Source organism: Anabrus simplex, chromosome 2, assembly GCF_040414725.1.
Source record: "Anabrus simplex isolate iqAnaSimp1 chromosome 2, ASM4041472v1, whole genome shotgun sequence".
Taxonomy (NCBI): domain Eukaryota; kingdom Metazoa; phylum Arthropoda; class Insecta; order Orthoptera; family Tettigoniidae; genus Anabrus; species Anabrus simplex.
The window spans coordinates 540744062-540759529 of NC_090266.1; the positions used below are offsets into that span (position 1 = coordinate 540744062).

Here is a 15468-nt window from a genome sequence, read left to right on the forward strand (position 1 = left end):
AACCCATTTTTCACCCTTTTTCACCCTTTTTCACCCCTCCTGTTGGGATTTTCTGAAAACAAAAAAATACGTGTTTCCTTATTTTAAAGAAGATTCTAAATACCAATTTTTACATCTGTAAACTTTTGAAGTTTTGAGATATAGATACACTAATTTTAAAATTTCACCCCCCTTTTCACCCCCTTAGCGACGGAATATCCAAAAATCCTCTCTTAGCGAGCACCTACATCTTAATATGAATATATCCCCAAAATTTCATTTCTTTATGTCCAGTAGTTTTGGCTCGGCGATGATGAATCAGTCAGTCAGTCAGTCAGTCAGTCAGTCAGTCAGTCAGTCAGTCAGTCAGTCAGTCAGTCAGTCAGGACAAGTTATTTTATATATATAGACTAGCAAGATACCCGTTCTTCGCTACGGTATTATACTGAAATTTATAATTGAATGCTTATTGTTTTAGATATATAATCCGCCGAAATTCGCGATCTGACTCGTTTTTTCTTATTTTACGGCACGTTTCCTCCCATTTTTCAATCTTCCTTTTCAGCAATCGAGTTCGTACTTCCCGGGCTAGGCTCAGGTAATCCTCCCGGTCATTTGGGTACGTAAATCTTTGCCATCTTTTCCTATAATCCATTTTTAATATGGATAAAATCCTTCAGGAGATCCGGCGTGCTGTTATATTGGGTGCCTTGGCGGCACTGGACCGGCGGCCGGACTGCATTCTTAGTCATTACCCGTCCAGTAGCCGTTTCCAGCGCGGTCCGTATATTTGATGACGGTCCGGAACATTATTATTATTATTATTATTATTATTATTTGTTGCTGGAATGGCTGATGACAGGGAAAACCGAAGTATCCGGAGAAAACCTGTCCCGCCTCCGTTTTGTCCAGCACGAATATCACATGGAGTGACCGGGATTTGAACCACGGAACCCAGCTGTGAGAGACCGGCGCGCTGCTGCCTGAGCAACGGAGTAACAGTAAAATCAATTGGTCTCACCTCCTTCTACACCCTACCGCCGGTAAGTGTATTTACCCCCCCCCCCAAAAAAATAATTAAAAGAAGGCTTGTTTCTATATGTTTAAGGGAGATTCCAAACACCAATGTTCACGTCTATTAACTTCAGTTTTGAGATATAAGTATCCCCATAAAAATAATTTACATTCTTCACTTCATTTCACACTACTCCCCTCCCCCCAGCCCCCCTAAGTGAATTTTCCCGCAAAAAATACTTGTTTCTTTAATAGTAAAGGATCTTCTAAATACCAATTATCACGACTCTAACTTCTTCAGTTTTTGATTTATGTGTCCTCATGAAAGGAATTCAACTCCTTTACACTCCCGCCCTCCAAGATGGTTTCCCCCCAAAACGCGTTTTTCTTTGTTTTTAAAGGAGATCCAAATACGAATTTTCACGCCTGTAACAACTTTAGTTTTTATTAGATGTATGTATTCTCATACAATTAAGTCAATTAATTTTTCAATTCTTTCATCCCCCCCCAACCCTTCATTGGATTTTCCGAGAATACGTGTTTCTTTACTTTTAAAGCAGATTGCAAATATCAAATTTCACGTCTGTAACATCTTCATTTTTGAGATATCAGTAGCCTAATTAAAAGAATTCAACACCATTTTCAGTCACTTTAACCCCCACTCCTCCCAAGTGGTATTTCCGAAAACTAAAAATACACGTTTCTTTATGTTTAATAGAGATAAAAAAATACCATTTTTCACTTCTGTAACATGTTAAGTTTTTTTAGATATACTGTAAAAATTCTCATTTTAAAATTTCACCCCTTTTGAGTTCCCCTTAAGTGGAGTTTCCAAAAACAAATCACCTCTGTTTCTTTACATTTACAGGAGACTCCAAACACCCACTTTTTACGTCTGTAACATTTTACGTTTCCAAGATAATCTGTAGATATAGTCTTTCAAAAAATTCACCCCAATTTGTCACTCCTGTTTAACCGCCATTAATTGAATTTTCCAAAATCTAAAATACGCGTTTCTTTATTTTTAAAGGAGATCCCATATACAAATTTTCAGTTCTGTAATATCCTTCGTTTCTGAGATATATGTATCCTCATTAAAGGCATTCAACCCATTTTTCACCTTTTTACACCCCTCCCATTAGGATTTACAGGAAACAAAAAAATACGTGTTCCTTTATTTTTAGAGGAGATTCTAACTACCAATTTTTACATCTGTAAATTTTAAAGTTTTAAGTTGTAGACACACTCATTTTAAAAAATTCACCCCCCTTTTCACGCCCCATTATTTGGATTTTCAAAAAACGAAATATACGTGTTTCTTTACTTTTAAAGTAGATCCAAAATACAAATGTTCAGGTCTGTAATATCTTCAGGTTCTGAAATATAAGTAGCCCCAATAGAGGCATTCAACCCATTATTCACCCTTTTCCACCCTTCCTATTGGGATTTTCCGAAAACAAAATAATGTGTGTTTCTTTATTATTAAAGGAGATTCTAAATACCAATTTTTTCATCTATAAACTTTAAAAGTTTTGAGATATAGATACACTCATTTTAAAAAATCACCCCCTTTTCACCCCCCCATTATTTGGATTTTCCCAAAACGAAAAAATACCTGTTTCTTTATTTTTAAAGTAGATCCCAAATACCAATTTTCAGGTCTGTAATATATTCAGTTTCTAAGATATAAGTATTCTCTTTAAAGGCATTCAAATACCAATTTTTACATCTCTAAACTTTAAAGCTTTTGAGATATAGATGCACTCATTTTAAATATTCACCCCCCTTTTCACCCTCGCATTAATTGGATTTTCCAAAAACAAAAAGTATGTGTTTCTTTATTTTTGAAAGCGATCAAAAGTACCAATTTTGAGGTCTGTAATATCTTCAGTTTCTGAGATATATGTATTCTCTTTAAAGGCATTCAACACATTTTTCACCCCTTTTCACCCCTCCTATTGGGATTTTCCGAAAACAAAAAAATACGTGTTCCTTTATTTTTAATGAAGATTCTAAATACTAATTTTTACATCTCTAAACTTTAAAATTTTTGAGATATAGATGCACTCATTTTAAAAATTCACCCCCCCTTTTACCCTCGCATTAATTGGATTTTCCAAAAACAAAAAAATATTTGTTTCTTTATTTTTCACAACGATCAAAAATACCAATTTTGAGGTCTGTAATATCTTCAGTTTCTGAGATATAAGTAGCGTATCCGGATTAAATGCATTCAACCTCTTTTTCACCCCTCCTATTGGGATTATCTGAAAACAAAAAAATACGTGTTTCCTTATTTTTAAAGAAGATTCTAAATACCAATTTTCACATCTGTAAACTTTTAAAGTTTTGAGATATAGACACACTCATTTTAAAATTTCACCCCCCTTTTCACCCCCTTAGCGACGGAATATCCAAAAATCCTCTCTTAGCGAGCACCTACATCTTAATATGAATCTATGCCCAAAATTTCATTTCTTTATGTCCTGTAGTTTTGGCTCGGCGATGATGAATCAGTCAGTCAGTCAGTCAGTCAGTCAGTCAGGACAAGCTACTTTATATATATAGATGTTAGATTTTAAATAACAAGTGGTCTTAAAATACACCCCTAAGATGTTTTGACCAGGACGGTAAAGCCTGAAAACATAAATATTCATAATCTCTGAAACTGTTTGATTTACGAGGATGAAAATCCACATGATGGTTGCTCCTATATGTAGTAGAGTTTAAATAAAAAGTGGTCTTAAAACAATACACTCCTAACGGGTTTTGACTTGGGGGGTGGGTGTAAGGTCCGATGACAAAAATATCCATTTCTCTGACATCGCTTGACATACGAGGTTGAATTTTCACATGGGGGTTACTCCTCATTGTCTTAAATTTTAAATAAGAAGTGGTCCTCAAACAATGCACCCCTAAAGGGTTTTGACTGGGTAGTGATGTCCGATGAGAAACCATTTATTTCTCTGATACCGTTTGACATACGAGGTTGAAATTTCACATTATTTTTGCCCCTGTAAACAATTTTAGATTTTAAATAAGGGGTGGTCTTGAAACAATATATTCCTAAGGGGTTTTGACCGGTGTTTGGGGCCTGATGTCAAAAATATTAATTTCTCTGAAGCCGTTTGACGTACCGGTACGAGGTTGAAACTTCACATGATGATTGCTCCTGTGTCTTAAATTTTAAGTAAAAAATAGTCTTAAAATAATAACCCTTAGGGGATTATAACCGGATGTGAATTCTGATCATAAACATGCATTGCTCTGAAACCGTTTGACATACAAGGTTAAAATTTCACATGATGGTTGGTCCTAAATGTTTTAGATTTTAAATAACAACAGGTCTTAAAACAACACACCCCTAAGGGAGTTCAGCTGGAAGGTGGTGGGGGGGTTGAAGACTTATGACAAAATTATTCATCCCTTCAAACCATTTGACGTATGTATTTGTTACATTACAAGAACTTCGGGTTCGGGTGTCGTAGGTGTCAAATATGATATAATTCAAAATATTTCACGTATATAAGGATTGGGACCATGTAAAAGTTGTTGAAGTTCTCAAACTAAGTCTTCACAACAGCCAAGGTACTCGACCGAATTTTCAATTGCTCTCCTTTATTGTAAAAAAAATGTAAAACTCGGGGATTTAAATAAAATAATCTTAAACTTAGTACACGACTGGAGAACATTTTTGAGACGGTATACCGTTAATGGTAGCTACGTATTCTTGCGCACGTTGAACGTCTAATTTTTAAATATTTGAAACCCTCAAATTACTAGTAAAATTCCACAAGCTTAATATATATAAGACCTAAATAATAATGGAAGTTTCATATCGATTTTGATCAGAAATTGGAGCTGCCCTCTGTAAACATAACATTGTCTTAGATTTTAAATAAGAAGTGGTGTTAAAACAATAAATCGCTACTGGGTTGTGTGTGTTGAATGATGAGAAAATATGCTTTCATATGAAACCGTTTGAACTACGAAGTTAAAATTTCAAATGGTATCCTAGGTGTTAAACAACAGAAGGTTTGAAACAAATTCAGAGGGTTAAATGTGGGTTAAGATCCGATAACAAATATATTCATTCCTCCCTTTGAAACGCTTCAACACCGAGCTCGATAGCTGTAGTCGCTTAAGTGCGGCCAGTATCCAGTGGGTTCGAACCCCACTGTCGGTAGCCCTGAAGATGTTTTTCCGTGGTTTCCCATGTTTGGACGCTTCCTTCCTACTGTTACTCCTCTCCTATCCCATCGCCGCCATAAGACCTATCTGTGTCGGTGTGACGCAAAGTAACTTGTAAAAAAACCGCATTAGCGTACGAAGACAAAATTCCAAATAGCGGTATATATTTTAAATCCTAAAGTGTTAAAAATGGGGTTAGTTCCGGAAACGAAATTATTCATCCCTCCAAAACTGTTTGACGTACAAAGTTGTAATTTTATGAGAAAGTTCTTCTTTTATGTCCTAGGTGTAAAATATCGTAGGGGCTATACTTCAGAATACGTCTCACCTAAGGAGTTTTGGTGGTGGTTGACTCTTAAAAACACAAAATCCATTTCCGGCAAGAATTTAAAATTTTACATGAAGGGTGGTCTTCCATACCCTAGATGTTATAAATATTTAAAAACATCACCCCTAAAAGAGCATTCATTCCTTCATTACTGCTCGACGTACAAAATCAAAATTTCTCACGTTGGTCGCTTTAATGTTCTAGATGTTAAATAAGGTAGGATTTAAAACATTCCACTTCTGTGCGGGCTTGAAATGAGTGTTATATCAGACGATAAATAATAATTTCCCCCAAATCGTTTGACGTAGGCCTACGAACTAAGGATGTATTTTACGGGCTCAGCCGACAGTGGACTCCCCAAAACGTAAACATTTCAATAATAACTTTCAGTTCAAAACCTTAGTGACCGGGCGAGTTGGCCGCGCGGTTAGGGGCGCGCGGCTGTGAGCTTGCATCCGGGAGATAGTAGGTTCGAATCCCACTATCGGTAGCCCTGAAAATGGCTTTCCGTGGTTTCCCATTTTCACACCAGGCAAATGCTGGGGCTGTACCTTAATTAAGGCCACGACCGCTTCCTTCCAACTCCTAGGCCTGTCCCATCCCATCGTCGCCATAAGACCTATCTGTGTCGGTGCGACGTAAAGCCCCTAGCAAAAAAAAATTAAGGCCACGGCCGCTTCCTTCCAACTCCTAGGCCTTTCCTATCCCATCGTCGCCATAAGACCTATCTGTGTCGGTGCGACGTAAAGCCCATAGCAAAAAAAAAAAAAACCTTAGCGAAGCAAGAGTATTTTGCTAGTGTCCGATATTGTTAAACACAGTATTAGTTCGGCAGGGGCTGCCTGGCCGAGGCAGTAAAGGCGTGCTCGGTTCGCCGGGAAGGACGTGGGTTCGAATCCCCGTCAGGAAATCACCAAATTTAAGAAACGAGATTTCCACTTCCGGAGGTGCATGTGGCTCTGAGGTTCACTCAGCCTACACCAAAAATGCGTACCAGGTTAATTCCTGGGGGCAAAGGCGGCCGGGCGTAAAGCCAATCACTCTACCCCATCTCGTGCCGAGGTTAACAATGGTGGAAGCCTTTACCTTCCACTCCTCCAAGGGCCTTCATGGCCTGTACGGAGGTGACTTTGCTTTGCTTTGCATTAGTTCGGCTAGTGCCAAATTTGAATCGTCAAATAATCTGAACTCGTTTTTTCTATCAGTTTCGTGTACCTGTGAGTATCACAGACATACAGACCTGTCCATTGAGGCACTGATAATGATTCCGACTTTGATAAGCAATCTGCCATATAATCGAGGAACAAGTCAGTGTAGATGGACAGCGCAGTCAGACTGGCCTGTAGACGTACTTGATAAGCTATGAGTAACATCGATAGCTTCTTGGAGCATTTGATCATAAACTACCGATGGATTCTAGTGTGCACTTTCTTATTACCTGTATCTCTCATCTATGACATATGGAGCTATGCAAGGAACTGGGTCGTATTTAAATTAAGCAGTGCCCCGAAACAGCATGTAAGGAAAGTACAACATATCCAGAAGCAGGTAAGAATGCAATCTTCTACAAATCAATTTTTATAAGGGACTAATTCACCGAACCAGTGTTAACCACAATGATAGGAAACGATATTTATTGCACAACGACACAAACATACATACACATGCAAGCAAAGCAAAGTCACCTCCGTACAGGTCATGAAGGCCCTTGGAGGAGTGGAAGGTAAAGACTTCCACCATTGTTAACCTCGGCATGTAATGGGGTAGAGTGGTTAGCTTTACGCCCGGCCGCCTTTGCCCCCCAGGAATGAACCTGGTATGCATTTTTGCGAAAGTTTCTATCGCTCATCGTTGCACGATGTTACTTTTGGTAAGCTTGAGAACCGAAAAGAAACGCTTACAAATGTACGTTGAGCCGAACATTGACAGAACTTTACATGCACGTTGGTACAAAAGGGCGTATTCGTGACATTAGAAAGCGGTCATTTTGGTCATTAAGACGAACATTGCACTGCAGTTCAATCAACTCTTAATTGTGGAGCACTGTCTGCTCTAAGAGAAAATACTTACTTACTTACTTACTTACTGGTCGGCGCTACAGTCCTTGTAGGTCCTTGGCCTCCTTTATCACCTGCCTCCATTCATCTCGGTCCTCAGCTTTTCTTCTCCAACGTTTAACTCCTAACTTTCTAAGGTCATCCTCAACATCATCAATCCACCTTTTCCTGGGTCTTCCTCTCCTCCTCCTTCCATCAAGTTTCCCTATAAACACCTTTTTTACGGTGCAGGTTTCTGCCATTCTCTGAACATGACCGGCCCACCTAATTCTTCCCTGCTTAATTTTAGCAACAATATCTGGCTGGCCAAACAGTCCTTGCAGCTCTACATTTGTCCTCATTCTCCACCCATCCTGCTCTCTTACTGCACTGAATATCTTTCTCAATATCTTCCTTTCCCACCGTAACAGCCACTGTTCTTCTCTGGAGGTCATCACCCAGCATTCTGAGCCATACATAACTATTGGTCTTAGTACTGTTGTGTATATTTTAATTTTTGTATTCCTGCTGACATTCCTGGATTTAAACATATTTTGCAAGGCGTAAAAGCATCGGTTTCCACTTGTTATCCTCTCCTGTATTTCCACGGAGGTTTTATTGTCATCTGTTATTATAGAGCCTAGATATTTGAAAGATGTGACTCTTTGATATTCCTTCCCATTTAATCTTACTGGGGTCCTTCCTCTTACTCCCTCTGTATCTCCCATCTTCATATATTTTGTTTTGTTTATATTCACTTCTAGTCCTAGGTCCCGTGCTTTCCCTTCTAATACTGAGTAGCTCTCTTCAAGAGCTCTTTCATTTCTTGCAATTATTGCTACATCATCAGCATATGCTATCACTTGTACTAATCTGTTCAAAATGGTTCCCCCTGGGTTGATGGGCAATTCACGGATTACTTTTTCCAATGCTAGGTTAAAAAGAAGTGTGGAAAGTACATCTCCCTGTCTTAGTCCTCTCTCCACTAAAAACTCCTCTGACAGATCTTGCTCCACTCTCACCTTGCATACCGTTGTTTTCAAAGTCATTTCTGTTAATCTAATCAATTTCCTTGGGATTCCAAATTCTTTCATAATCTTGTAAATTTTACCCCTATCTAGACTGTCATATGCCTGTTTAAAATCAACATACAGCTGATGTAGCTGTTTGTCATATTCATAAAATTTCTCTAGCACTTGTCGTAATATAAATATCTGATCCAGAGTAGAGCGATGTTTTCTAAAACCTGCTTGGTAATCCCCTAATATTCTTTCCATCCATAATTCCAATCTTAAGGCTAGTACCTTACCAAAAACCTTGTACGTTCCATCCAGCAAGGTGATCCCTCGATAATTTCCACATACTGCCTTATCTCCCTTTTTATGTAATGGGTAAATTATACCCAATGTCCAATCCTTGGGTATTTCCTCCTTTGTCCAAACCTCCTTAATCAATTCATAAACAGCCATTTCTATTCCCTCTCCCCCATATCTCAACAGCTCTGACTCCATTCCATCTTCACCTGGGGCTCTATTATTCTTTAATGCATTAATTGCAGCTTTGACCTCTTCTAAGTCTGGCTCTTTTACTGATTCCTCTTCCAATTCTCTTTCTTCCCCATCAACATTTATATTTTCCTCCTCTCTATCATCTTCATTATTTCCATTGAGTAACTCGTAAAAATACTCCTGCCATCTTCCAAGCACTTTGCTTTTATCACCCAGAAGGTTTCCATCTTTATCCTTGAAGAAAACAGCTCTTGGTTGAAACCCTCTCTTAATGTCTTTTGTTCTTTCATAGAACTTTCGTACCTCGTTTCTATCCTTCATTTCATCCAGTTCTTCGATTCTCTTTCTTTCAAAAGCTCTTTTCTTATATCTACATATCTTATCTGCTCTTCTTCGTTTCTCTCTATACTCTTCTACTGTTTGTCTTGTTCTCCTTTGAAGCATTCTGTTCCTAGCATCATTCCTCTCTTGGATTAATGTTGAACATTCCTCATCAAACCATTCTGCTCTCTTTACCAATTTCTTCTTTCCCAGGATACTATCTGCAACTTCACTGATAGTTGTTTTCAGTATCTCCCATTTATCTTCCACTTCTCCTTTCTCCCATAATTCCCTTTTTATTGCCAAAGATTCAGCTATTTTCTTTTTGTATTTCTCTTGCAATTCCTCATTTTTTAGTCCTTCAATATTGTGCTTTGCCTTTCTTGTTACTTTTTCCGCTCTTGCCAAATCTATTTTTTGTCTGTACTTGACTCTAACAAGATAGTGGTCTGTATCTGCATCAGCACCTCTGCAGCTTCTAACATCCATAATATCTGATGCATGTCTCCTGTCTATGATAACATGGTCTATTTGATTTCTTGTCACACCATCTGGTGAAATCCAGGTCTCCTTGTGAATGTTTTTCCTAGGATGCCAAGTACTTTTAATTATCATCTGCTTTCCACTCACAAAATCAATCAATCTCAATCCGTTATCATTACTTACTTCATGCAGGCTTTCTTTCCCTACTAAGTGTTTGTACACTTCTTCTCTTCCAGTTTTTGCATTTAAATCTCCAAGGATAATTTTCACATCATGCCTTTGAACTTTATTAATTTCTTCCTCCAATTTGGTATAAAATGCATCTTTCTTCTCATCTTCTGCCTCCTCAGTAGGGGCGTACACACAAAACACAGTTACGTTGAAGAATTTTGCCCTAATTCTTACAGAGCACATCCTATCATTGATTGGAGTAAAGTTGATCACGCTTTGCTTTACTGACTTATGTATGAGGAATCCTGTGCCATTACTGCCTGCTTTTTCTCCACTGTACATCAAAATATGTTGTCCAGACATCATCATCCCTTGCCCTTTCCATCTTAATTCCTGTAGAGCTGCTATTTTCACTCCATACTTATCCATTTCATTCCTTAATACTTTTAACTTGCCAGGTCTCTTCAATGTCTTAACATTCCACGTTGCTAATATAATATCATTTTTCCTTCTCTTTAGCCGTTTTTCTCGCCGGTTCGTCACCAAGTTTTCCAGTCCTGCATTATTCATTCTTAAGGTATCCGTAACAGTTGGTTTTTTTACGAGGTAGGGGAGTTAACCCTACGCTCAACCCCCAACCTGGAGGACCAGGGTATCACTCTTAGTCTGGATCATCACCTTAGACCTGTCCGGCTTGGGTGGCCCTACCAGGAGCAGATGCTCCCGCCGGCATAGCTCTAAGGATCATTTGACCACGCAAGCCTCCAATAAACACCCGGCAAAATATATTTTGCCTTCGTCAAGGTGGTGATACCTTCGGGAGATCTAAGAGAAAATGGTCGAACAAATATATCTAACACCGCTTGGAGTTCTGATAATTATGAAAATCGCTTTTCAAACTCTTCTTGTAATTGGCGAATTACCTGCAAGTACTCAACAAAGTCGACACCTTCTTTCACTGTTTCAAGCTACAGAAAATGTCCTGTGTTCCTTGCACGCATCTGGTTTTCCCACAAAATTAATTTTCTTTTGAACGCTTGAATTATTTCCACCAAATCGCAAATATTGTGCTTTTCGCCCTGAAGCCAAGTGTTCAAAGTATTCAGATGGGCAGTAATGTCACTTAAAAATGCCAAGTCTGCCACCCACTTAGGATCACGCAAAAGAACTTCGGGCCGTCCTTTCATGTCACAAAAGGTATCTATTCCGTTCTGCAAGCAAAAAAAAGAAAAAAAACACTATGAAGCACCTTCGCCTTGCTCAGCCATCTTACTTCTGCATGGTACGAGATATCCACTTCGATGTCATCCAAGAACTCTTTGAATTGACGGTGCGTGAGTCCATGGGAGCGAAGAAAATTTACCATTCGCACAACTGTTCCCATTACGTCTTTAAGGTTGGCAACTTTTGCACAGATTGCCTCCTGCTGTATCAAGAAATGGATCGCCGCCATTAGGGTACTACTGCTCTCAGCCATTTTTGCTTTTACATAGCTGAGGAACCCCTAGCATAGACCACGTAAAGCAGGAGCTCCATCCGTCGTTGCATTCGTCAACCGCTCCCATTTTAATCCCATTGACTCAAAAACACCCTTCACAGCTTGGAAAATTTCGAAACCGGTAGTGGTGTTTTTGAGAGCTACCTAGTCTAGGAAATCCTCGGTGACCCGAAGATCGTCATCCACCCCTCGAATGAAAATAACGAGCTGAGATGTGTCCGCAATGTCAGTTGATTCGTCGAGGGCGATGGAAAATGATACAAAATTTGCTGCCTTCTCCATTAATTGCTGTTCCATGTCAACGGCCATATTTTCTATTCTGCGAGCCACAGTTTGAGGAGAAAGGGAGATTTTGTCAAATTTCTCAACTAGCTCCAAGGACAAATACATGCCTCAGCGTCCATTAGGCACTCCTTGATTAAATTCCCTTCCGTGAAGGGTTTCCCAGCTTCGGAAATTCGCAATGAACATTTGTAGCTTGCTCATAAAATCGGTCCACCAACCTCACTTTCCTCAATCTCCTGTCAAAAAAATACGGCAAGTCACAATTTTAGTGTTCTTTAGATAGTTCAAACATTTCTTCATTCCCGTTTGTAAACAATCATTTTAAAATTAAAAAATAATACTTATAGAATAGTGCTGCTTGAAATTTTCTTTCAATTCTTCCAACTTCGATTGGCGACTGGCGTCTGTCAAATCACCATAATCATCCTTGTGGTTGGCACTGTAGTGCCGTTCCAAATTGTGTTTCTTTTAACACACTAAATCTCGGTGGCACACTAAACATTTGGCATGTCCTTTATAAGCTGTACAGAAAAATGAAAATTCCCATTCTGCTTTATAACGTTGAGTCATGACAGCTGCGTCCGGCTCCATGGCTAAGTGGTTAGCGTGCTGGTCTTTGGTCACAGGAGTCTCGGGTTCGATTCCCGGCAGGGTCGGGAATTGTAACCATAATTGGTTAATTTCGCTGGCAGGGGACTGGGTGTATGTGTCGTCTTCATCATAATTTCATCCTCATCCCGACAAGCAGGTCACCTACGGACGTCAAATCGAAAGACCTGCATCTGGCAAGCCGAACTTGTCCTCGGACACTCCCGGCACTAAAAGCCATACGCCATTTCCTTTCTTTTTTATGACAGTTGCGAAAGTGATTTGGTTACACTCTCTCAACAAAGCGCATTGGACTAGACTAGCGACTGATGGATCGGCTGCTCGCTCAGCCAGCCAAGCTCCTCCCACCACCACCGAAACTACCTCCCCCAAAGCGCTCGGAGCACTGGCTTGGAGCGCGGCCAGAGCGCTAGCGCTCGGGGAGCGCTGTTTGGATGTCGCTGCCGTAAGATGTTTAACCGTGGTTCCCCATTTTCACACCAGGCAAATGCTGAGGCTGTACCTTAATTGAGGACACGCTTCGTTCCTTTTCGTATCCCATCGTTGTCATAACACCTGTCTGAGTCTGTGCGACATATAAGCAATAGCAAAGAAAAGAGTTACCGGAGACAGTCGCAGGGAAGAAGCCTTGGCAATCCAGGGGAAGATAAGACTGGTCAACAATTATTTCAGTTCTCAAAAGCAAATAGCTAACAGTTCATGGATTCGAACCCGGGCCTGCGAGGAAGCAGCTAATAACACTTGCTTGACATAAGTAGGATACTGCCGACGTGTTTTCAAGCACTCCCACTAAACACGTGCGTCACTTTGATCATACGAGCAGCACAAATGCACACATATTGTACGTAGGACTACATCAGTTCCGAATATTTTCCGCGTTCTACAAGTCAGATTTTAAAGAATTCTGTCATTTTTCGTTTCCGTTTCCGCGTTGAGATTCCGCATTATACAGAAGTAAGAACATTGTAACGCCGTAGCTCTGCCGGGAACGAGAAAATATTCCGTAGTTGACCAGTTACCGCTTTATTCCAGTTCCTCTTTGAGCACATTTTACTGTAGGGTGATGTTTCTGGAAATAACAAGCGTCATTATACAGGATTCAATATGTTCATACTGTGAGCCTGCATCCGGGAGGTAGTAGGTTCGAATCCCACTATCGGCAGCCCTGAAGATGGTTTACCGTGGTTTCCCATTTTCATACCAGGCAAATGCTGGGGCTGTACCTTAATTAAGGCCACGGCCGCTTCCTTCCAACCCCTAGGCCTTTCCTATCCCATCGTCGCCATAAGACCTATCTGTGTCGGTGCGACGTAAAGCCCATAGCAAAAAAAAACATGTTCATACCTTTGACAATATAACAGATTCCACATTTCTTTTAAATGAAATAGTAATTAATAATCACATGTCCGACTCAGGGGGACCCGCGTTTGATTCCCAGCCATGTTTGGGTTTTAGTAGCGTATGGTTGATTCCTCTGACTCGGGGATTGGTATTTGTGTTTGTCCCAACACACTCCTCTTCATATTCTCACAACACACTACACAGCCACCATGGAAACACATAATAGTAAATACATCCCTTCATGTCGGGTTCAGTCAATCAATCAGTCAATACTGATCTGCATTTCGGGCAGTCCCCCAGATGGCAGATTACCTACCTGTTGTTTCCTAGCCTTTTCTTAAATGATTTCAAAGAACTTGGAAATTTATTGAACATCTCCCTTGGTAAGTTATTCCAATCCCTAACTCCCATTCCTATAAACGAATATTTTCCCCAATTTGTTCTCTTGAATTCCAACTTTATCTTCATATTGTGATCTTTCCTACTTTTAAAGACACCACTCAAACTTATACGTCTTCTGATGTCATTCCGCGCCATCTCTCCACTGACAGCTCGAAACATACCACTTAGTCGAGCAGCTCGTTTCCTTTCTCCCAAATCTTCCCAGCCCAAACTTTGCAACATTTTTGCTATTTGCTTTACGTCGCATCGACACAGATAGGTCTTATGGCGACGATGGGATAGGAAAGGCCTAGGCATTGGGAATGAAGCGGCCCTGGCCTTAATTAAGGTACAGCCTCGGCATTTGCCTGGTGTGAAAATGGGAAACCACGGAAAACCATCTTCAGGGCTGCCGAGAGTGGGGCTCGAACCCACTATCTCCCGATTACTGGATACTGGCCGCACTTAAGCGACTGCAGCTATCGAGCTCGGTCAACATTTTTGTAACGCTACTCTTTTGTCGGAAATCGCCGAGAACAAATCGAGCTGCTTTTCTTTGGATTTTTTTCCAGTTCTTGAATGAAGTAATCCTGGCGAGGCTCCCATACACTGGAACCATACTCTAGTTGGGGTCTTACCAGAGACGTATATGCCCTCTCCTTTACATCCTTACTACAACCCCTAAATACCCTCATAACCATGTGCAAAGATCTGTACCCTTAATTTACAATCATATTTATGTGATTACCCCAATGAATATCCTTCCTTATATTAAGACCTAGGTACTTACAATGGTAGCGTCAGGAAGGGTATCCGGCCGTAAAACCATAGCCAAGTCCACACCCGCTACCCTACCAGGGTGTGTGAAAATCGGCAGAAGAAGAACTAATAATAGTATGGTCTCAGCAGCTATAATGTACAAGCACTTCGGTTTAGTGCCATTAAGGCTCCTTGCGTGTTAATTTCATCGCTGCGTTTTACTCTACCGGATGACAGAGAAACTGAAACTCTCTTGGGCAACCCATAGTTCAGTTTTAAATTAATTTTGTCAGGTAAACTCTGAATGTGTCAACACATATATTTTATATGCCGACTTCGTACAATATGGAATGTGGAATGGACTTTAGCCCCTCCTTCAAAACTTCCAAATTAGGCTTGAATCCCTAAACTTATAATCGGGAGGTCAACACTCGAACACTGATCCACTCAGTGAGCTTCTTTGAAATTGATCGGCAGAATGATATGATATATAATGATTTTTCTTTCTTTCTTTCTTTCTTTCTTTCTTTCTTATTCCGTTTACCCTCCAGGGTTGGTTTTTCA

The 15468-nt window shown here is 40.0% G+C and overlaps 1 protein-coding gene across 2 annotated transcripts in view; it reads left to right on the plus strand.

Moving 5' to 3' along the window:
* LOC136862919 (delta(24)-sterol reductase) overlaps positions 1 to 15468 on the plus strand; it is a 181744-nt gene that overhangs the window by 33215 nt on the left and 133061 nt on the right. The window contains exon 1 of one of the 2 annotated variants that reach the window (XM_067139200.2): positions 6832 to 7060. The exons of the other annotated variant lie outside the window; for it this stretch is intronic. Coding sequence (XP_066995301.2) covers positions 6875 to 7060 — 186 coding nt within the window. The 5' untranslated portion in view covers positions 6832 to 6874. Of the gene's footprint in view, positions 1 to 6831; positions 7061 to 15468 lie in introns of those variants that run through there. 2 annotated transcript variants of the gene reach the window in all.